General features: G+C 38.3%; 1 protein-coding gene across 1 annotated transcript in view; it reads right to left on the bottom strand.

Annotated features, from left to right (window-relative positions):
* LOC131688858 (uncharacterized) overlaps positions 1-25,905 on the bottom strand; it is a 708,198-nt gene that overhangs the window by 439,669 nt on the left and 242,624 nt on the right. Inside the window, exon 3 of the mRNA XM_058973432.1 lies at positions 4,187-6,735. Coding sequence (XP_058829415.1) covers positions 4,187-5,925 — 1,739 coding nt within the window. The 5' untranslated portion in view covers positions 5,926-6,735. The remainder of the gene's footprint in view (positions 1-4,186; positions 6,736-25,905) is intronic.

The raw sequence follows: 25,905 nt of genomic DNA, 5'->3' as shown, positions 1-25,905 counted from the left end.
TCACTGTTGTCGGGCGTTTGTAGTTGCTGACTGCTTCAACACGTTCGGGCAATGGGCGAATTCCATTGGCCGAGACTGAGTGGCCAACGAAAATTATATCCTTCTTCCCGAACTCACATTTTGCAACATTGATTGCTAAGTTGTGATCTTGTAGACGGGTAAACAACTGCCGAAGATGCTCACGATGTTCCTCTGCTGACGATGATGCGATGAAAATATCATCAATATATGGGAACACGAAGTCCAATCCTCGTAGTACCTCGTGTATGAGCCGTTGGAAGGTTTGAGCGGCATTCCGAAGTCCGAACGTCATGTATGTGAATTCGAACAGTCCAAACGGCGTGGTGATCGCAGTCTTCGGGATGTCGTCTTGATGTATGGGGACTTGATGAAATGCCTTCTGCAAGTCAACCTTGGAAAAAATGGTTTTTCCTTGCAGAATGGTAGTAAAGTCCTGCAGGTATGGTAGTGGGTACCGATCGGGGATGGTTTGAGCGTTCAGCGCACGATAATCTCCACACGGGCGCCAGGTTCCATCCGCTTTTTTCACCATGTGAAGTGGGCTGGCCCAGCTGCTGGACGAGGGGCGGCATATTCCCAGTTGCATCAAGTGTTCGAACTCTGTGCGCGCTGCTGCTAGTTTGTCTGATGAAAGACGTCTCGGCCGGGCGTATGATGGCTGACCGGTGGTTTCGATGCGATGCACTGTTGATGATGCACTCACTGTACCGGGTGCTGCTAGTTTGGTGATGGATGGGAATTCTGCCAGCAGCTCGGCGTAGGGGCATGACGTGCTGAATGTTTTTATAGAGTACTCACTCGTCCGTGTCAAAACTGCCATCGCTTCCAGCTTCGTGGTGTTGTCGATGAGGCGATGACGTTTCAAATCAATCAGCAGGTCGTAGTGGCAAATGAAATCTGCACCGATGATCCCTGATGACACGTCTGCGATGAGGAATGTCCACAGAAATTCACGCCGGAGGCCAAGACTAACCTTCAGCATAACTTCTCCGTACACTTTAATCGGTGTTCCGTTAGCGGCGAACAATTTAAATGACGTTGGTTTCATCCGGGTTGATTTGAGATCTCTCGGGATGACGGACACATCCGCACCGGTGTCGATGAGGAATTTCATGTTGGTAATTGTGTCCGAGATCTTAAGGCGAAATAGTGTGGCTGTGTCGGAAAGTTCGCCAATTTCCAACGCAGGATCAACTGGACGACGTCATTGTTGGTTGCTGGGCTTGGTTGCTAGTCCGAAGGAACACGGTTTACGGCACCGTCGTGCTTCCCCTCCGTACTTAGAGTGGTACCAGCAGACGTCATAGGACGGTTCATTATCACGAAATTTACTCACTTTGCTTCGGCTGCGGGAACGTGATCGCTCCCGTGGGTTTTCGCTTGAGCGGAACATTTTGTTGATCATCCTGGTCAGTTGAGCGATTTCCCGCTGGAGCGTTTCAATTCTGTCAGGAGGCGATTCTGTTGTAACTTTAGCGGTCGCTGCTGGTGTGCTCGGTGCGCTCGCACCGATGGTGTTGATGCTACGAAGGCCCATGGATTCCACGATGGCATCTGCGATGGTAGCTTTTTCTGTCGGGTCCCCTTTGGAGGCAATCACGGCAGCTTGGGCATGCGGTGGAAGTCTGGAGGCCCACAGGTCGAGCAGCACGGGTTCACAAAACGAATTTCCAGCCACTCTCCTCATTTCGTTGAAAAGTTGGCTCGGTTTCATGTCACCAAGCGGCATATCAGACAATACGAGCTGCAAACGTTTCTGCTGACTGTCGGCGAAGTGTTCAATCAGCTTCATCTTGATATACACGTACTTGTTGGCAGGCGGGACGGCTTCAATAATGGAACGTAACTCCGTCAACTTGCTTGGTGGCACTTGTGCCATGACGATGTTGTACTTCTTGGTGTCGTGGGCATTTCCAATACCGGAAGCGGCAAACCAGAACTCCAATGACATGAAGTATGACTCGATGTTGGATTGCGTCATCACCGGCGGGCTCAGTCGTGGCAGGTTTAGGGTGTCCACGTTGGCTTCCTGCTGCTGTTCCGGTACCGCTGGGTTGCCTGCTCCAGTGCCTGGTTTGTCCTCGTTCACCATTTTTTTAAAACGGGGTCACCAATTTATGGTTATCGGATCGTTTAGAAACGCGGTAGAAGTATTCGGTTGGGTTTGATTTAGTAAACTAACGATTTATTGCTACTGCCTACGGGCTTATATACAAAAGTCAAGAATCGAGAAAACAAGAAAAAAATATTTTACACAGGGCAAAGGTATAGGGAATTTAAACAAATGATTTTTTTGATTTCGGTCTGTGCATCGAGCACAACAGACCAATAAACGATCACCACACAATGCATCTCGGTGGCTTCAGATCGCGCATCGAGCACGGCTGATAAAGATCGATCACTCGATCGATAGCCGCTGCCTGTGCATCGAGCACGACAGATGGAGAACGATCACTGCGATGAAGCCTCGTTGATATTGCAGGTGGGTTGCGAGGGTGATGATCGTTGAGGTGCTACATATATATATATATATATATATATATATATATATATATATATATATATATATATATATATATATATATATATATATATATATATATATATATATATATATATATATATATATATATATATATATATATATATATATATATATAAATATATATGTATATATATAAATATATATGTATATATATATATATATATATATATATATATATATATATATATATATATATATATATATATATATATATATATATATATATATATATATATATATATATATATATATATATATATATATATATATATATATAGTTACTATTGAAAATCTCTAGGTAAACCAGGAGCTAACAACATTTGTGACCGAATCGAAGGAAGGTTGAACAAGATCGACTGATTACTTTAGCTTTCTTTTTCAGCTTGACATGCGTAAAATAATTTTGCAAGTGGCTTGAAATGGAACACTTTTAAAAGCAGATCTAAATCAGAGTGTATGTAATGAGAGTGAAGACAACTGTCATGATTATCTGTCAGTAATATTCCAAACGAACAAACGACCTCTCAAAATACATGGATTTGACTCGCTTGGAATGACACTGACAAATAATCATTGTTCCAATTTTGACAGTGTCGTCACTCTCTTTATATGCACTCAGATCTAAATGTGCCAGCCTCCCTCCTTACCTCAAGGTTAGCGCACTTGACAGGGAATCCACCCGACCAACCGCCTGAATGCGAGCACTTGAATACCAGATCGGTGCTCTTGGCTCTGCCTTTTTTGACAATACTTTGAAACTATCGTAGCATTGTTTGTGGAATACTACAGGGTGTCTCATAATAGGAACAAAATCGAATAATAGTTTACCGAATTGAACAACTTGTCTTTTATTCAATAGATACTTGTTTTGGAAACAACTATCAGTAATTCAGTTTAAATCTGTTGCCTAAATATACAAGAACGATATGCAATAATTTTTTAAAACAGTTGCAGATGACACGCACGATTATCTACCACATTTGTTTAATCACCAAATTTGTCCTTTATGTCCGTGTAGCACCTCCATTATGTAAAAATTTAAAATTTTCAGTATCCTTGAACCGTTTCAAAGAGCGGAAGATAAGCACTGACTTCTAACTGTAGAACTAGTCCAAAAATCTGACAAGGTATAAACTTTTGCAACTTGTGTATTCATATTTGGTCCAAAACACACAAAAAAAGATTTTTTCGACCACCCTCTAAAGCTGTCAAAGATCTGAACACGGTAAAATCTCGAATCCAACCAATACTATTTGCACTCAACATCAAACCAAATCGAATCTGCCTCCGTTTGGCAGATTTTCTGCATTCCAACTTTCAGTTTTTTTCTGTTGTTTAACCTTTTGTTCAGACACCTAGATCCCGTCGAATTGGATTGAGCCACTAAATTTCCGGCCTGAGAGCTTTCCCTGACATTGATTACTATTTGCCATACATTCCATGGATACCAACCGTTAATGGAAAGCTAGCTAGGAATTGCAATCGAAAGTAATGGTACAGTTGCTCGGGAGAGTAGAAAAGTGGGTAGTGCGAAAAATCGCATTTCCCTTCAGTCAATTCAAGCTAACGGATCGGACCGGGAAATACGAAATAGAATTAGAAAGAAGATAATCAACTCACCGAGTCAGCATGTTCGCTCTGTTGACGGCAATTTCCGCCTCAACTCGAAACCGATCCTGTGCATAGCGGTCAACTACACCCTCGCCGAGATTGAGAGCAGTCCCAGCTGTACAGTTGGATCCAAGTAGATGTTGACTTTCTACGATTTGTAGAAATTGGGTCACCACATCGCGACCCTTCATTAAGTTCCGTCGATTATTCCTACTGGTTTCGTCCAATTCGCTCAAGTCGATTTCCTCCATGCGGAAAATCTCGCTTGTATCCGACGGTCTATAATTGGATTCATCATCCACCTTCGGATCCTCAGCATCGGACACCCACACTGACGGGTCACCATTAAAAATCATCGTAGACGAAACGTCCACCTCGTTTGGCTCGAAGCTCATTGTCGGCGTATCGTTGAGAATATTTATCACATCGTCGCCATTCTCCCCATCGTCGTCGACATCCTCCTCCTCCTCCTCCTCCACCGTTTTGCTACTACCGTTATTTACCGGGGATGTTACTGAGGAATGTGGTTCGAACGTTTTTGCTTTCCGCTGGACGTAATTAAATTCCAGTTCGGCACTGTTCCTAGCATTCAATCCTACTGTTTTAATTGGATCAGTTTTTTTCTCGCGATGCTCCCGCTGGCGAGTTAGTTCATTGGCAACATTTTCAGTGGCGGAATTATCCTCGCTAGCAAGCGGAAAATCATTGGCGTAATCATTATCATTGAGTCTACCGGCAGTAGCTGCCCTGACCGTGGAAATCAGTTTCCGCTTTATAGCTTTTGCTGATGGAACCAAAAAACTATCGTCATTATGTATATTGACACTTTTCCAGCGCTCGTTCCCGACAAAAACAAGGGGTTGTATTATGCTTGCGGCACCCAACGTGGTCACACTGGTGGAGGGAATTGAAATAGGCGATGACACTGGGGTGTAATCTTTTCGATTGCCTTCCACATGCCTTGCTTCGTGTCGTTCGTGACTGGGAATATCTTTACCCGACATCGTGTCAGCATCAATGGAAGTTTTTCCTAAAGTATGTCCCGGCCTGTCATCAACCACGTGTGAGCGGAAAGACTTCAGCTCTATCTTAACCTCATCTAAATTCTTGTGAGATTTGAGATATTCCAGTCCTTTATCGACCGTTTTTCTTATGTTTTCCATTATTTCTTTTTTGATAAGCTTTTTTCTTGGCTGCTGCTGTTGGGAACCTTTTGTTGGTGTTGCCATCACGGACGTCACAGCAGGTGTCAATCTGGTTGATGGCTGTATTGAATCCATCGTGTCAACTGAGAGTGGGTTCAGGATGTGATTGGTTTCCCAACTGTTGACAGCCGCCTGTCGCCGTCCCACGTTTCCGGTTTCGATAGAAATGCTATCAAAGTCGCTGATGTCAATCATTCGGTCCAACTCTTCCGATTCGCTGAATTGAATCGTAAGTGTATCGGAACTATTACCGTTTTCTAAAATAGGACTTCCGGGACCACTGCGGTTACCTTTTTCTATTCTGTTGTGCGCTTTTGAACCGATGGCAGAGCTGCTGGTGGTTTCATTTGAATCATCAACCGTGTCGTAGTCCAGAAGAGTGAAATTATCAAACACTTGCAGGCCCCAGCGGATGTGATCTTTCTCGCTTGAGTGGCGTACCCGTGACCGACCATGACGAATGATTAGGTACTCCGAAGTGGAACTCCAACAATTAGCCACAAAACAGGACAAACATATAAGCAGGCGATAATGGCATAACATGTTTCCCCCGTCCAAACACACGACCGAACGTGCTTCTCGCAGTTTCCTAGCAGCGATAGTCCCTTGGTTTGTTTCGTATTTCGTCTGATGCTGTCCCCCTTCCTCACCGCTTGTATGTAACGAATGATTCGCGTCGGTAATCCGGGAGGAAAACCACAATCAAATGCCACAGTTGCTGTCAGACGCCTCAACCGCAAAGCCTAGGCTCTATAGGTAAACGGTTTCGTTCCGGCAATTTATTCTCAACTGTGCGATTTGCTTTATCATCCTGCCCTCGATACTGTCCCGCTTGCTCATCCCGCCAACACTGTTGAATGCCAGTAAGCCACTCATATCAGCAAATAGCCAACCACAAACTTATCTACACATACACACACACACACATATATAGATGAAAACACTAGACAACACTGGCATTGTCGGTTTCCAAGTCCGCGTGATTGCCGAACATGAAAAGGAATTAAACCGCAGATCGGTTCATCAAAGTCTGATCTTTCCATATCACCGACTTAATCCAAGCAAAATGCCTTCCAATAATAACGACGTCGTCAGCAGAGCCGACTTCGCAGGGATTTAGCTCATCTCAGGCCGTTGATGATTCCATCCCAGTTTTACTAGCGCCTTTTATATTCAACCAGAAGTGATTAATGAATGTTTTCACTACCGATCGAGCTTCCGCGATAGAAGAGTTCATTTCAGTGCGTTGGACGGAAGCGGCAGAAAGTAATCGTGGTTGTTAGCATTTTTCCAGCGGGGTGCTAGCTTATCTCAAAGTGGATCCGTTTGTTTTTCGTTGATGCATTTCCGTATCTGAAAAGGAACGGTAAAAGAAAAGCTGTCATAATCGTAAAACGTGCTTTTTTTAAGATGAAACAATACAATGATGTGGAATAAATACTGCGTCGTTCGCTTCAGGTACAATAAAAGTCATTTTATGATTCTGCATTGTATTCACGCTGGTCCGTTTGACCTTTTGATTGATATTTATATGTCCCCGAGGAAGACACACTTACTTCAAAGAAAAACAGAAAGACTCTCATCCTTAATAATCCAGAAAGAAGAGCTGGCAAGAATAACATCAGGAAGTACATCGACATTCTAACAAATATTTTCACTAGAACGTACTGATTACATGTGATACGTTTGACTCCTCCACTAACTCTGGGGTCACACAATTTTATATGGCTGTTCCCGCTTGTGGGCAAACCCCTTCCACCCGCTAATTTTGACTGGTAGGGGAAGATGGGGTAAAACGCACCCCCGGGGCAAAAGGCACCCCTTGATTATATCGAAAACAGCTGAAAATTTCTAGAAAACGGTAACACCAGTCGGAAGTCCGTCATAGTAAACATATACTGTCAAAGTTTGATAACCGTACATCAATAGCAGCTCGAGAAATAAACAAAAAACAATAACGTGCTCTTCTCATGTAATTATTGTGGCTCGTGCAACAAGGATTTTCCGCTCTTATAAATACTGTTTTACTATTATATTAGAGGATTTCTGTTATATTTATACCGTTGTTCATTATTTTGTCGCACTACATATGAAAAATCTACTACATAATTCACTTTTGCTAAATGTATATCTCTGCTCCATCGGGGGCAAAATGCCCTCTTTTCTGAATTTTCTGAATTTTAATCGAAAACAGAAAAATCGTTCTGAAAACCTACCAATTGCATAACCTAAGGCTATTTAATGGCACACTTTTGTGAAATCTCGTTAGAAAACAAAACTACTTGCTTGTTCGCTGAGCATTATGCCCCGTTGTTGCGGTGCATTCTACCCCGTTGTTGTAGTGCATTATGCCCCGTTGTTGTGGTGCCTTTTGCCCCCGCACAGGTGCGTTTTGCCCCGCTTATTTTTCAAAAGGTGATTTTTATGATTTTGACAAATTGAATTATTTTCATGTTTTTGAATATTTTGCAAAGCGTTATGATTTTGATTACGGAGGTAAATGTTTTCTACACGATATCATTAATCAAATTTTCCCAATTGATGTTCTATAGCTTAGTTATGATCATATTTCCTTAGGGGGTGCGTTTTACCCCATCTTCCCCTATGGGAGCCCGAGGCTAGCTGGCAGTTGGGGTGAGTTGGCGAAGTTGTCTTTTCTTAGTTTCCGTGCTATATACCCAGGCCCGTCGAGAGAAAATAAGGGCCCAGGGAAAGCAACATACGTGCCCCATCGCACTTGTAATTATTTATTTAAGATATATGAAAAAAATAAAGTCGATTTTTTATTTTTTAGATTCTTTTTAGAACTTCTCTCCATTTCTTCGCTTCGATAATTATTTGTTCGGACAGTAAGATGACTATTGAAGTGTTTTTTCAAGTGTTGTTTCCATATTACGCCATTTGACATAACATTGATCGTGAATTTGATTATGTTCGTAAACCGGTAGTCTATCGTACAATTTTTCCATGTTCGGATTTTTGAGTATCCTTCAGGAAGGCAGAAATGAGAACGACTTGCTGCAGTAACTGAACCAAATAAACGATACAGTAAACAAAAAAAACGCTTCAAGGCTTCGACTCCAAACTAACTAATTTCTTTCGATATTTTTTTTGTTAGGTAACGTTTTGAACAGCAATGACATTGGGAAGGGATCATTTAATCCATCACGAGGAAAATTTTCCGGCATTTTTTCGTGACCATGACGAATGACACTTCAGTCAGTTGTGGATTTAAGATCATATCTTTTAATCTACCAATATCAAAATCGCACGGTCGTTCTTTTTTGTTCTATTGCATATCGTTATTTTCGATATTTCCGGTTGAGTTGGAACTTACCGCAAATAGGGTAAAGTGCCTATTTTCACCATACTAAGCAGGGTGCCTCACTAATTCATTAATTTCTCGGCCTACAATCAACGAAATGCGTAAAAATTGACATCAATAGCTTTGCTTCGTTGTTAAGAACCAGTTTAATAACACAAATGCGCTGAAATCAATGAAATTCTCGTGTTTGAGCGCAACGAAAACTCGAATCGAGTGCCCCTATTGTTGCGCTACCATTTGACTCAATGCGCTGAACAAAGATGGCAGACACTGCTCTAACCAACAGCTTCAAATGGGTAGGGTGAGAATAGAAACATGGCGAAAATGGGCTCGTCACCCTATATCTGATAGTAAACTTTCCGGTATTGATGAATTTGGTGATCTAACAGTGCTTTCGTGTTGTTCGCGCGCGCGTGATACCGGGTTCTTCGGACGCTTTGAAACAGTAATTTTTCACTACTGAAAACACTAATTTTATTGCGCGAACGAAAAACTAATTTTATTTTCACGGAGCGAAAGGTAGACGATCTTATCGTTACGGTGGTTTATTTGATCTGATCTGATAGTACATAGATCGGCTGGCCGGCTGCCGGGTCAAGCACGATAGCAGAAGGCCTATTCGCACTCGACCATTTACTACCTGCACTCGTGGAGTGAAACAGGCCAAAGGATCCTATGGGAGAAAGCGAGAACGATCTGATCGCAACGTGTGGATCACATTGGGGATGATCAAGTTTTCCTGACTGAACATTTAGTCTCTCGCTCGAACACGTGTGATACAGGCGAATCCGATGTATTGTTTGACCGCGACTGCAGAAAAAAATCAGAGTTCTCTTTTTTTCTGTTCCCCACTTATTTTTTTCGAGCGCCTTGCGTTCCTTGCGCTTCTGGGCCACCAATTCACTGATAATATAAATTCGTAAATATTATGAAATTTCATATTCGTAGTTTTCTGCAACGAAGTATTTTCGTGCATTGTAAATAGTAGGTTTCGTTCATTTCATGAACAAGAATGGCCGCTTGGCGAACGAAAGCTTTCGTAAATTTTACATATTTGGTATACACTGCACGAATGTTATTGTTGATATCGATATTATTTTTCGTGAATGAAACGAAATGTCTTGTTTATTTTAATAAGCGTTTGTGCGTATTACGAACGATTTCGTTGGTTTCACGAATTCATTTCGTTCATCATAGAAAAGTTTTCGTATTTATTAGCATATTATTTTTTCATTCGATCTTTTGGGATCGATGTTTGACAACACCGATTTTTTTTAATTTAAAAAAATCGATCTGGCCAAATCGATTTTATTGTGATATGAAGAAATGGTCGTTCGATGAACGAAAGTTTTCGTAAATGTTACTTATTTAGTGTACATTGAACGAATGTTATCGTTGATAGCGACATTATTTTTCGTGAATGAAGCGAATAGTTTCGTTTATGTATTAGGGTGGGGCATGGTTATATGGAAAAACGTAATCATAGCCACATCAACCGAGCACAGCACTTTTTTGGTTCCTTTTGGGGTCCCAAACAACTGTGCAAAATTTGGGGTCGATTGGTGTTGACCCGGCGTAGCGCATTGCGTTTGAAATTTGTATGGAGATAAGTATGGGAAAACCTACATTTTTGCATTTTTAATTCTACAGACTACAATTCTTCCTTTAGTATGCAAACAAATAGATAGAAGTGTAGTCCAGGATATACTGAACAACTTTGCCGAAGGATGTATGGTGTTAGAATGTCTCTAAGCCAAGTTATAGCTGTTCAAAGTTCGATACATCGAATTAAATGCCAAAAATCATTATTATTGCCAACACTGCCGGTGTACCAATGGTATTTCATATAACATTCCAAAATAACATTATATATTTTAGTTTTACAACATTGGTATGTTTGGATGAATTATTCAAAAGCCTTAGCTCAATTTCATGAGCGTAGGTAGTTGAGCAATAGGGCGTAGTGAGGGGGGATGGGGGGTGATTTTAATATGTAGAAATTCGAACTGAAATGTTGTCGAGTTGGAATGTTCAGATGAATTATTTCAAAACAATTACACAATGTTCTACGCATAATAGTAACGATGAAATAAAACATACTGTATCCCTTTGCCTTGACTTTTATCAATAGAAGTTACGTTACAGACTGAATCAACTGATGTCGAGTTGATATGTCAGAGAAATGCATTGATTTTATTTCAGTTTAATAGGCACTATGATTTGATGGGATGCTCATTTCGATGCTGTTCGATCACCTGAAGCAAAAATTGTTGTAGGGATCTGGTGGATTTCATGTTGAAATCCAGAAATTAGCTTCACGCTTCGTGATCGAACAGCATAGAAATGAGCATGCTATCAAATCATAATGCGTATTAAACCGAAATATAATCCTCTGACATATCAACTCGACATCAGTTAATTCAGTCTGTAACGTAACTTCTAATGACAAAAGTCAAGGCAACGGGATACAGTATGGTTTATTTCATCGTTACTATTATGCGTAGAACATTGTGTAATTGTTTTGAAATAATTCATCTGAACATTCCAACTCGACAACATTTCAGTTCGAATTTCTACATATTAAAATCACCCCCCATCCCCCCTCACTACGCCCTATTGCTCAACTACCTACGCTCATGAAATTGAGCTAAGGCTTTTGAATAATTCATCCAAACATACCAATGTTGTAAAACTAAAATATATAATGTTATTTTGGAATGTTATATGAAATACCATTGGTACACCGGCAGTGTTGGCAATAATAATGATTTTTGGCATTTAATTCGATGTATCGAACTTTGAACAGCTATAACTTGGCTTAGAGACATTCTAACACTATACATCCTTCGGCAAAGTTGTTCAGCATATCCTGGACTACACTTTTATCTATTTGTTTGCATACTAAAGGAAGAATTGTAGTCTGTAGAATTAAAAATGCAAAAATGTAGGCTTTCCCATACTAGTCTCCATACAAATTTCAAACGCAATGCGCTACGCCGGGTCAACACCAATCGACCCCAAATTTTGCACAGTTGTTTGGGACCCCAAAAGGAACCCAAAAAGTGCTGTGCTGAAAAAACGATCATTTTGCCCCACCCTATTATGTATATTACGAACGATTTTGTTGGTCACACGAATTCATTTCGTTCATCTTAGAAAAGTTTTCTTATTAATTGGAATATTATTTTTTTTTCAATCGATCTTTTAGAATCGATTTATGATCACAACAATATTTTAAACTAAAAGGATCGATCTGGCAAAATCGATTTTCTTTCAACCTGCTCGCCTCTATAGAGGACTAGAAAGTTTGTGGTGTGGAGTAATGGCCGCTTGATGAACGAAAGTTTTCGTAAATTTTACATATTTAGTGTACGTTGCACGAATGTTATTGTTAAAAACGATGTTATTTTTCGGGAATGAAGCGAAATGTTTCGTTTATTTTAATAAACTGTTGTGAATATTACGAACGATTTCGTTGGTCGCATTCGATCTTTTAGGATCGATGTTTGACAGTAACGTTTTTTTTTTAATTTAAGGGATCGATCTGGTAACATCGATTTTATTTCATCCTGCTCATCATTATTGACGACTAGAAAGATTGTGGTGTAAAGAAATGACCGCTTGATGAACGAAAGTTTTCGTAAATTTTACTTATTTAGTGTACACTGCACGAATGTTATCGTTGATAACGACATTATTTTTCGTGAATGAAACGAAATGTTTTGTTTATTTTTATAAACGTTTTAGAAAAGTTTTCTTATTTATTAGCATATTTTTTCATTCGATCTTTTGGGATCGATTTGACAACACCGATTTTTTTTATTTAAAAAACCGATCTGGCAAAATCGATTTTATTGTGGCATGAAGAAATGGCCGCTTGATGAACGAAAGTTTTCGTAATATTTACTTATTTAGTGTACATTGCACGATTGTTGTCGTTGATAACGACATCATTTTGGTAAATGAAACGAAATGATTCGTTTATTTTAATAAATGTTTGCGTATAATATGGACGATTTTGTTGGTTGCACGAATTCATTTCGTTCATCTTAGAAAAGTTTTCGCATTTATTACCATATTTTTTTCAATCGTTCCATGACAATAACGATTTTTTTTTAACTGGCGAAATCGATTTTATTTCAACCTGCTCACCTCTATTGAGGACTAGAAAGATTGTGGTGTGAAGTAATGGCCACTTGATGTACTAAAGTTTTCGTAAATTTTACATATTTAGTGTACATTGCACGAATGTTATTGTTGAAAACAGCAATATTTTTTCCGGAATGAAACGAAATGTTTCGTTTATTTTAATAAACGGTTGTGTATATTACAAACGATTTTGTTGGTCGCACGAATTATTTTCGTTCATCTTAGAAAAGTTTTCGTATTTAATAGCATATTATTTTTACATTGCTCCAGCAGAGAAAAACTCAAACTTCTTCATACAAAACCAACGAGCAGTTCGCGATAGCTTAGCTGGATCTGTACTGCTCCGGATTATGGATCAACTGGAAGCGAAAGAGGTTCAAGAAATCTTCCTGAAACCGGAGGACACGGATACGGTTACTAAATAGTCAGACCGAGATCGTCGTGATGATCAACAATTATTGACCCATATTCTACCTCTCTTTTGACGTTGACTGTTTGACGAATGATGCTCGTAAATATTACGAAGACTTTCGTATATAGCAGTGAACAATTCATTTGCCTAATGAAGCCGTTTCGTAATAAGCCAACGAAAGTCGTTTCGTGGTTTTCGGGAAAAACTCGTAATAAAAAATAAAATTGTTTTAATTGAACTACAAATGATTCATCATATGTACGAAAAAATTCGTATATTTTATGAAAATGGTCTGTACGAATCTAATTCGATTTACGAATATTTTCTATCAGTCTTTGTGTTGGTACATTTTACTGTGAATAAAATGCAAAATTAAGGAATGAAAAGTTTACATTAATTTTCCAAAAGTTTGTTCAAATCTAAATTGAGGCGAAGAGTTACCGGTCTTTTTCGTAAAATGTTAAGAGAAACGGGAAAATTTTCACAGGATCACAAATCTGCTTCTGTTGATCTCAAGCACTCGCACTTCTTTAACAGCAAGTGTTTAACGCCGTGTTTCCGGGTTAGCAATGTTGGCTCGCTGGAAGAGTATGCCGATGAACACTAAGAAACAAAAGTATGCAGCGTTTGTCTGCTTTCTATTTCCGTCTCTTATTCTGTTGTACTTTTTCGCATTTTCTGGCATATATATTTAATTTGCTTTAATAAATTGAATATCGACCGAATATGTTCAATGCATAAAAATTACAGCAGAAGAAAAGGAAGGCAGATGGAAAAATATGCTATCGATGACGAATAAAGTTCTCCGTGTACAAACTTTGACAGTAGTCATCATTAGGGTAATCAGATCAGATGAATAAAACGCCAGGACAGTCACAAGGCCCGGGACCACCACGCCCGGGTTACCATATTCACAGATTTTTCTGTAATGTCAAAGATTTTTGTGCACCATTTTTGATCACAGATTCTTTTTTACAGATGACAGATTTTTGGAATTATGATGAAAATTTCACAAATTTGCGCAGATTTTGGGAATTTGGATTTTTTTCTGCTTTAGTCATCACCAGAGTTAAAAGTAACCGAAGCTCTTTTTTGACGGCTGAAAATGAACCTGTTGCGACTCGCGGTGAATAGAAAAATATTCATTCAACTATCCATCTTATTCATTCAGTTGAATATCGTACAATATATTCATTACGCAAATTATCTAGGAAAATGTTTTCAAATGCCGATAAAGCATGTGAAACAACAATCATCATCGCTTACATTGTGCCAGGGCCTACTTTGATACGTTTGATTCGTTGCTGCACGAATGAAAATCTGCATGGATGAATGGGCGGTTTGTTCGTTTGACGTTTTCAGCTGCGTCACTGAATATTGAAAATGAATGCGGCTGAATATGATCAATTTTCATTCAATGAATTTGAATATTTTTAACTCTGGTCGTCACTAATGGTTAGAAGATTGGTTTGACCGAAACACAGATTTAAATGTGGCACCCCTACCTCCACCACGATGCGAACTCAAGAAAATGTTAACTTCCGCTCGAATGTGCCTGAAAGCATTCCTCACCGGTTTTCAGCAAATCTTTGCGAAAATGCCAGCAGAAATGCAACAATCGTTTCTGGCAGAAAATTTATCCTTGCAGTTTGTAGACGAGGACGTGACTGAATGTTGTTAGCTCGACACAAAACTCATCGAATGTTCATTCTTAAATGTCAAAGTATCACCCAGCTGGCGAAGTCGTTGGAGTTCGATGAAGACAAAAACCGTCTCCAAGAAAATTTTTATTAACCAGAAAAGAAATTTTTGATAGCAATAATATTACTTTTAATCTCATATTCGGAGATGATTCTGGGCGAGACTGCCAGATCTCTCGCAGGAACAACATCTGTCTAAGGTGCGAACAAAAGCGGAACTAGGCCGCTGAGGATCCACTCGACGAGATGACCACCACTCGCCATCGGAGGCGGCAGTTTTCCGCAAGAAAACTTGTGATCCACTCGTTTTCCCGGACATGACTGGTTTAAGTTGGACTGAGCGATAGCGAATTCCAACAGCACACGAAGAATGCGAGGTGGCGTAGTAACATTCGGTGGTGGATTGAAAATAAAATTGGCAATGCGAACAAACTGTAAACAAAAATGAACACTCCGAATAAACTTTCTTGCGTTTTGATTTGAGCCAACCCAAGAGAGTCGGAAATCAAGCTGGCTCTAATTAGTATTCGTTTTCAGTGACACAATCGATTCTAATTAGAATTGGCCTGAAAAAAGTAATAAAATTAAGAGCCAGAAAAAAACGCATTAAATAGAGGGCCTGGAGCCTTTCCATGAGACGTTTGTTTGACAATTTACTGGTGGGTTCTTCCCTCCCACCGGAAAAACCTATCTGACGAACGTCGTTCGTCAATCATAATCGTTTGACAATAACCAAATTAACGATTTTGTCGGAGGTAGAACCCACCCGTAAAACATCAAAAAGAATAAACGAAACAAAAAAAACGTGGAAAGGCTAATTCGGGAATTCTAGTGGATAAGGCCTTTTTCTTGTACACTACTGGTGTTTGCGTTAGCTTGACGGTGCCAATTTCTTTGTTTTACGCTTTAAAATTCTCAAAACTAGGATATTACAGTCTTGAAATCAGGTTTTATATCGGATCTAAAGAAAACAATTTTACAGTTTCCTTGAAATTAGGAATACATTTCGATCAAGAGGGTGAATGTTTTGACGTTTCTTTGAAAAATGAGTGAAGCCAACATAAGCTGGCTTCCTGGCTCGGCTAGTTGCCAAAAATGACAGCGAACGCGCTTTAAGCAACGTTCACATCGCTACGAGCCAATGTTGTTAACTCGACCTGAGACTTATCGAATGCAAACAAACTTCAGTTTGATGTGTTTAACTGGACTTCAGGTGATAAAAGCATTCGGATTTTGTGGGGCTGAAGCGATGCAAGAGAAAGCGTTATTTTCATATATTGTTATTAATTACTTGTTTTGAATCCAACTTTTAAACAGTGTTGTACAGTTCATATGAACGGACCTTGAACATTTGAAGCTTAGCTAGCGCTACTAGCATTTAGTGGTAGCTTCAGGCAACGAACAGTTTTCACGGGGCTGATTTCGATCTACAAGAGTGAGAACCATTGATTTTTATTACGAGTAAGTGGGAGAGAGGGATTTAGTAAAAGATATATTTTTAGGGTTAGTGATGTAGGTTTAACAAGATATTATTATTATATAATATTATTGAATTCCGCACTTGAAACTATGAATATACATTGGACTGGTTCAATTTTTCACTTTTAGCTCCACCAGGCTCTACTGATTCCTTATATGGCCGTTAGTAATTGTGCGAATTTTGGTACCGATCTACGGACCCTCCAAAAATTTCAAAGTTTATATGGAAATTAGTATGGAAAATCGGTTAAAATTGGAAATAAATTCTTAAAAAATCACCTCATTAATCAATTCATGAGAACACTATATATTTCTAAAGGTATTCTTCTACTGAACACATTCGTGGAACATTGTAAGTTTGTGAAAATTCGCTGAGAAAAGTTATTAACTAAAGAAGTAGTATGACTTCAAAACAAGTGAATTTTATTATTAATCATAGCAACCCTGTTTGAATAGCTGCAACTGCCATACGCGAGCGGTGGGTGGTAAATCTAGCTTATACTTGTATAACGATGGAGCCATTCAAACAGGGTTGCTATGATTAATAATAAAATTCACTTGTTTTGAAGTCATACTACTTCTTTAGTTAATAACTTTTCTCAGCGAATTTTAACAAACTTACAATGTTCCATGAATGTGTTCAGTAGAAGAATACCTTTTGAAATATATAGTATTCTCATGAATTGATTGATGAGGTGATTTTATAAGAATTTATTTTTAATTTTAACCGATTTTCCATACTAATTTCCATATAAACTTAGAAATTTTTGGAGGGTCCGTAGGCACAACCAATCGGTACCAAAATTTGCACAATTACTAAGGGTCGTAAAAGAAATCAGTAGAGCCTGGTGGAGCTTCAAGTCAAAAATTGAACCAGTCTAATATACATTGAAATTAGATTTTTTTGTGATGAAGGCTAGCTTGAGAATAGGGTTCATTTCCAACATCGAGGTAACATCAATTGTATAAGGGACGAATTTTCTTTTGTCTAAATGATATTTCCAATTTTCGTCTGAATTATGTTAATATTTGAGAAAAAAAAATTAAATCATAGTTCTTGTTTAAGTCCGTGCCTCCTCCAAAAATCCGGGCACGGAGGGAAACACCCCGTCCAGAAAGAGCCATCTCGGCGGCCCTGCATATACCACTGTCTCTTGTTTTGTACGTTAAGTAATGAGAAATGCATTTTCCAAAGTGTTTACGTGGGCGAACCTTTTGTTTTCGAGCATGCTAAGTAAATTTTCTTAATTTTAACCATTTTGTGTTATAGGGTTATTTTTAATATATTCCACGAAAGATTACATTTTTTATAATGCTTGAAAAGAGCTTCCACCTGTATCTATAAACTAAAGTTGTTTTGAAATACTTTTGCATAAATATGCGGTGCGGTTTCTTATAAGTAACTACCTATAAGTTACTCTCTGCTTACAAATATTAAATTCGAATGCATTACATGTTTCGTTAAATTTAGGGCACCATCTTTCTGTTGGATTATTTTTTCCATACCCACTGCGGTATCTAGGTGTCCGCAGGAAAGTGTGGAGACCACCACGAACCAATGAAAAATAGAGACGGAACCAGTTTTAGGATTCAAAAAGCTTATATTTTCGTCCTCATTTACAATTTTTTACAAGACAAATAAAACAAAATGGCGCCCGTGGTGCCGTTCTATTTATGGTTAGGAGCGCGTGGAATTTCAAAGTTGCCTACAGCCTGCTGTCTCAGGATCGATCTGAAACACAAAACCAATAATAAGGTTCTACAGTGGACTAAATTTATTGGAGTAATGACCTAAGAACGAGGAAAAAACTTCAAATTTGACGTAATGGTGCAATCTCAAACTTTGAGATCAATTTTTTAGCCTTTTTTCACTTTAATGCTTCACAAAAAATAGTGAATTCAAAGTATTTGTAGATTTTATAGGTCATTCCTCCAATGAAAAAGGTTTTCTTTCGAGAGGTCAAGAGATCAAGTCTATAAATTGAACCGTTTTCAAATGAGGTTGTAAGCAGTTTTGAAAAATCATGTTTTGGGATAAAAGGTTAAATGTTTTAAGAACACATTCGATGAAATATTCGTGGTAGAATGTCAATATTTTGAAACAATTTTATGGAATCATGGGTTTTGAACATCGCTGATTACAAATTTGAAGTCCGTTTTTCGAAATTCAAAATGGTCGATCTTATATGACGGACCCCCACTAAAAATAAGTGGTATTTCGGTTAAAATCGAGATAAAAAAGGTGTTATGATTTATTAACACAAATTTGAGTTAATGTGTATCAAAACCTAAAAAAAATTTAAATGGCGATTCCAATATGACGGACTAAAATGTGACTATCAATTTTGATCCAAATTTTTCGTTTTCCTACGTTATCTGTGGTTATATCTGGCGAAATGTATACTGCAACCAGCAAAGTTTTAACACCTTTCGACGCTGATAAAGGAGCTGATAAGACTGTTTTTTTCCTGTCGCCGTGCCGTGATGAGTTAAAGCAAAATAGTGTAAATACCTGAGCGATTTGAATAGGGCTTTTCCGCACCTAACGCTGAAAGTTTGCTATGCTAAATTCATCAATTTAACCGAGTATTCCCCACGACCATTTTAACTTTGATGTTATATTTCGGCCTTCAGTCCGGTGAAAAGGTAAACTACGGTCTACATATTCGAATAAAAAGTATACCTATAGAACGCTGATTTACAGACTGATCTCCAGACTGAAAGCCTGAAATATAACCTCAAACTTTTCCAACAGTCGAAAATCTTTCTAAAGTTAACTATAATGGCCAATAGAATAAGGATAAGTACCTGTTTGACCTAGACAATAGCCCCATTTTGGGGGTGGGCGTAGCGTAGTTGGTAAATCGATTTCCTTGTACGCAGCACACCTGGGATCGAGTCCGACCCCGCACATAGGGTTAGAAACTTTTCATAAGAGATTTGTCTAACCCGAAGAAGCGAATGACTTTAAGGTTGAAACCTCTATAATCGAAATAAAAAAATAGCCCCGTTTTAACGTTTAAGTGACATGGTACGATTATTTGTACTAAAGTGGAAGTACACTGCAAATTTACCTTACGTTCCGTTTACAATTGGCCTTGATCAAGTGCAGAAGCAGCAACTACATATGACACATTCTTTCGTGACGTTTACAACGATTTGACGAATTTTCATTCGACAAATAAGATATAACTTTATCAAACGCACGCCTACATCACAACTTATTACAGATTCGGAAAGTAGGCAAAATTTCACGAAAGATTCCATCACAATGAACTGAATATACTAAAATTTGATGATTTGACTTTTATTAAAATACGTTCAAAGTTCTTATTTGTGACGCGTTGTAACGTCACGTTACATTATCAGTCATAAAACAATCCTCTTCCAGTTCGGCAAATGGAATTTCGAAGGAAATGCGTTTCCTGGCAAGCGTGTTGAGCAGGGTTACCATATTCACAGATTTTTCCGTAATGTCACAGATGTTTTTCACAATTTTTCATCACAGATTAATTATCACAGAGAACATATTTTTGGCATTTTGATGGAAAAATCACTGATTTTCACAGATTTTTGGAAATATTGTGATTTTACATAGATTTTTTTGAAATTTATCACAGATTTTCACAGATTTTTTACTTGTTTTAGTCATCACAGATGGTAAAAAGATTTTTTTGATCGAAACACAGATTTCAATGTGGCATCCCTGGTGGAGAGCGGCGAAAGATTTGGCAAATCTTGCGCAGAAGTAAATTAAGATGTTCCTCAAGGAAGTCAATAAGGACTACTCGTATTTGTTTTATTCATCCATGATATTGATTCAAGCAGCTACTTGGTACTTTTCTACTGGGTAACTTTCCAGTTGATTAGAGAAGGCTCGGTGAGCTCATACTTATTTCGGATGTTGATACCTTCTCTAATTCATAGAAAAATTGTTAAAATTTAAACGACCTCTGTTAAGACAAAGAGTGCCAAGCGCAATTTTGTGATACATACTCAAAAATCACTATCGCATCCAATGTAAAACTAAAACCAATCACATTTATTTCGTTTTGGGAGCTCAAATAGCAAACGAACGCAAATAAGTTTTCTTTAACTTTCTATGTTAATGATATCGAAAATGATTTTTTCTGTGAAAAATGCTAGATAAAAATTATTGCGTTCAGCTCAATGTTACTTCCTATCTGTTGAATTTAAAAAGATATTCCAAATTTTACAATATTTTGGGTGTAACTTCAACCTTAAATAACTCGTTAAGGAGTAAAAAGGCGCCAACATCATAACATAGTGAAAGTACTAGCTTTTTACTTCCATATAGTGGCCCGATTTTGATTCGATGCGATTCTCTCCGAGTTTTATGTTGAAATCAATATTTCATCGCATTGGTTTAAAATGTTTAAATATTCAAGCGCACTGTGACAAGCAGGTTCACCTTTTCATGGTAAATTGCATTGAACACGTTCGTCAATGCAGTGCATATGGTTTGCCTTTTAAAAATCGAAGTTTAGATTTGGATGTGTTTAGTAATGTCGATATTTTCTTTATAAATTAGATAAATAAATTTATTTTTAATAATCGTTTTCTCCGTTATTTTCAAAGTCATTTTCTCCTTAACGAGTTATTTAAGGCGGAAGCTACCCCAAAAACATCGCAAAATTTTGAATATCTTTTTATATTCAACAGATAGGGAGTAAACAACTTTGTGGAAGATTCCAAGAAGGTAGGAAATTTATCATGAAAAAACTAATTTTAAGGTGAAAAAGTTATCATGAAAAAACTAATTTTAAGGGGTCTTCCATATAATATGTTCCACAACTTGCAAACTATTAATGCTAGCTATACGGTGCTCAGAAATTTCTTGTGTAGTAACGTTTACTACAACTTTACCGAAGACACAAAGTCTCTATCTTAATTAGCTCAGAAAGTAAATTTGGTACATCACTTATAGATGAATTAATCACTAAACGATATACTCCTGTAGATGCGCAATCATAAGGGCACAAATTCTCCGAACAAATTATACTTCTAACGTTAACGGTTTAGACGCTACATATTACGAAAACGACGTTTTAAAACACTGTGCAATGGTTCACATGGTCGGATGCAGCCTAAGAGCGAATCTTGTGCTTTACCCAGGAAGTCGATTCGACCTTCATTTGATATTTCAGAGAGGGAGCCATCGACACCATCAGTATACGGGGTCAGCACCCGCGCAGACGGGAAAAAGCAATGAATGTGTTAAGAATGATAAAAAATCTTATCTTTTAACTGTCGCCGTGAGAAACAGGCACAAAGCTATACCGAAACAAAGCGTCTAATCGCAAACAACAAAAAGATTGAAACACACCCGAACAGTCTAAGGGTTACGGTATGAATGATTTGGAACGAGATTGTCGTACACGTTTCACTGCCAGGTTGATCGTTAGGGGAGAGTGGGTACGCTTGATCCCACTTTTGTTTTTTCTCATAACTTTGCAATGAAATGAAAATTTCAATTGCAAAATTCGCCATCTTGTAGTCAATTCGATTTGAAAGAGCTATGAATAATGTGTAAATCCGAATACTATGTCCTGTCACTCATATGACCAGTTTTGAAAATCATGCCACAACGAGGTTTTTGTAAAAACGTGTGGCAACTTGATCCCCCGCCTACTAGGGCTAAAGGAACAAAGCACACTATGACTTATGGACAAGAAAGTTTAGCTAACCACCTATCCTGACAAATTAATTAATTAGACTACCTTTTTAGATGTTCGAAAAACTTTAAACACAGTAGAAAGTCAAGACAAGTATTGGCGGTAAATCAGTGCTGTTTAACTGGCTTTTTCAACCTTCAATAACTTATACCATCGTTTGTTCACGGAAAAAAATATTTTAGATCAATTAGTAGTGCCAGATACGTTATGAAAATGATGTTTTTCTATTTCTATACATTTTGAAAGTGTTTGATAAAACTAATGATAGGGATCAAGAATACCCAGTGTTACAGGGATCAAAGATACCTGTTGTATGAGGTGAACAAAATTATTTTTTTTTGCATGTGTTGTGAAATTTGTTATTCGAAAAACGTGTTTATTTAGGCAAAAACCCTTAGAAAGTAATCGTACTTGAAAATATGCATAAATTATTAGTTAGACGATCTCATACAACCGTTCAAAAAATTTGTGAAAAGATCTTCGAGATGGATTTATACATATATTTTCTAACATATTATACAACTTTTCTAAACCAAATGTAGTGCATCAGAATTCTTTTTTAAAGATCATAAACGACCACATACTTTATTTTATTTTTATATTGTGATAACTTTATGCGTATAAATTAGGATTATACCCAAGAATTAAGTGTCCTAACTCTCCCCTATATCAATTGGCACCACGCTCCCCAGCATATTTAAAACGCCAAATTATGTCCCTTAAAGAAGCCACCTAGGATCAGAAAATGTTTGTTCAATTACTTCAGGACTACTCTTTACTGTGATTCAAGGTGATATAACCAATATTGAGCAATGGTGTTTGTCATTAGGGTATGCAAATTAACGTCGATAAATTTTAGGGTGGAAAGTTTTTGGAAGCTTAACAATTGTACATCAGGCGTTACGAATATACCCTACCAGCTTATGGCATCGAGATGGCGTTTTTTTGCGGATCACATCACTGCAACATTGGGCTTTCTGAAACGGAGCAAAATGTTCAACTATGTATCATTAACGTCAGCTGCATCGGAAATGGCCTACAGCAACATATGGCTTGACGACTCAATTGTGGTGTAGCTCAAATTTACTGTTCCTGTCGAAAAGGTTAAGGTGCAGTGCCGGCAAAAGCGAAGAGCAGTGCCAAGACGAAATCTGCTGTTCTGGTTAGTGGAAGCAGATTGAATTGCTCACCGATGATCTCTGTCTGCCACCTACCACAGACGGAAGAAAACTATTCGAACGAAGCCTAACGTTAGACGCCCTAACATCAGCTTTGAGCATGCCTAAATACTAGTTGGGATAAATTCTCAATAGATTCATTTCAAGAATTGATATAAAGGATGCAAACAATCTATCCTGTTGTTATGAATGCTACCAGAGACCATACCAACGATGATTACCTCAGAATCGTCCTCAGGATTGACTTAACTCGACCACATGTAATGTTGACTTGAATTAATTGCCGTATGACAAAGAGCACAGCAAAACACACTAGTTGCCCTAAACCAAAACATGATTACTGACAATTCAAACAACATTTTCATGTATATCTAAACAACCCTTTAAAATATTTAATTTTCAATTCTAGCGTCTGTTGAAGTTAATTTCACCCAAGCACGAGATGGTTCGGAAGCAAGGGATAGAGCTGTCCTGGTGCAAAACTGACAAAGTTTAACCGCCCTCACTTGGTTGCACACTTTCATCCAAACACCCGTATGGACGTATATACTTCACAAGCAGACATGAGATAGGAACATGTGAGGACGACGTTATCGCACTAGTTGATGGCACAGTGCAGTTATTGCTGCATATATTCACCAACTACTGGACGGCCAGGGAGCCTCACTTGTGATACATTTTAAATAGTTGACACAGCTAAAAATTAAAACCCCGAAAAGCCACTACCAGCGGTTTCCGATTTGTGGTTGTGAGTTTCGGTTATTCATATCGCTACACCAGTTATAACTAGCTTAAAATTGAAACTAGAATTTCCGGAATTTTGTATCCGGAACAAACACTTTAACAATACCAAATTGAATATGCAAAACTCGTCAATCCTGGTCCGTTACCACTCTGAAGGTAAGCTACTGGTCTCATAAAGCAGTCGCAGTAGGCTCGCTCAATACCCGACCAGGAATGGATCAGGAGTTGCACTAGGAACGTGACACTAGCCATGTTATTGATACCTATACACTAAGCATCGGATACAAAGTCTATAAAGAGGAGAAGATTAAGTACTCTACCGCAAAGTAGCACCAAGGCTATGGCTTGGCTATAATACTCATCGAGCATGAATCGAATGGATACGGATGTGAAAACAAGTGGCGTACGAATGGGAAAACAGCGTGTCACTGATTCACCACATTCGTGAAAATTTAATTACCGTCGACATGCTCCTATCCCTCCTCCCTATAGGAAATGGGAAACATTATCTCTCATCGAACTGAATTACAGTTCAAAATGATCCACCGTCGCAGTAAAAAAATAGCCGGGAAATTTTCAATTTCAATTTAGTCTTTCCACGGAACGAAATTGGGTATCAGTTCGTCACAAACAGAAACGTTTTCAACGGCTTCCTCGGATGTACCTAAATCTGCCCGAAATGAGATCTGGTTTGTCAGCTTCGTATGTATCTCAAAGAGATCCTTTTATGCTGGATGATGTTTTCCTCGTTAATGATACGTTATTATGCAGATTAATATGCAGATTAGTACTGGTCTGGTAGGAGGCGATTACATGCTTGTTAGCGGAAAACCTGCAAATCTTGTAATCATTGCTTTTACTCCATGCGACACGGATCTGAGCGGATTTGGAAGATATGAAATGTGATTTCGATCACGTTCGTGACATTCCATGTGACAATATGTCCAATAAACTGACATGCAATATAGCATTGGCAATGCGTTTGGAACGATGCGCACACGCCACCAATATAACAAGCATGTTATTCAGTGCGAAGTGAAAGAATACCGCTGCATCGATATGGTTCCCGATCAGAAGAGGATAGCAGAATGCTATGAAAATAATCTCCAGTTGGCATTTATTACAATTCGAACTACATACACTGATTGTCAGCTATTCTGGCTTGAAAATTATGTTAGATTCTGGTTACAAATGCAGGAATTTCTGCACTGATCTCAAAAGTAATATCAGTAAGATACTATACCCAACCACTAATTTACTATAACTGTAAAATCAATAAATTTGACACACATTTTCTATACACTCTTAGAAAAAATAAAAATTACATTCGACGTAAACAACGTAACGACGTATTTTTCCATCCGATATTTGGACTTCACATGTTATGATATGTATAATTAAATATTGAGACTCTTTTGATGTAAAACTTGGGCTGAATGACCTAGGAAAAGCTGAACAACTCACATTTTTACATGTAATTACATGTAAATTTATGTGAATTGGGACGCTCCTTTTATGTGCATCTGGCTAAACATAAAATTACACGATTTTTTTTGCTGTGTATATTTAGTGATGTATTGTTTTTAACCACTTCCCCTAGAACATTCTGCATTCATTAAAATGGTTGATATGATCAGTGATACTATTTATGACTACAAGTGATACCAGTTTATACCAGTTTATATACCAGTTGGTTTATTTTGAATTATGGTCATTTCGCTCCAAGCTTCAGAAGCTGATAGGAGTAAACAATTAGAACAAATGCATACAGGGCCGCAGAGAGAAAATACGGGCCCGGGGGGTCCAACGTACGGGCCCCCACCACTGTGTATTGCCTGAG

This window comes from Topomyia yanbarensis, chromosome 3 (genome assembly GCF_030247195.1).
Source record: "Topomyia yanbarensis strain Yona2022 chromosome 3, ASM3024719v1, whole genome shotgun sequence".
Classification (NCBI taxonomy): Eukaryota; Metazoa; Arthropoda; class Insecta; order Diptera; family Culicidae; genus Topomyia; species Topomyia yanbarensis.
This window is presented reverse-complemented; position numbering and strand designations above follow the sequence as displayed.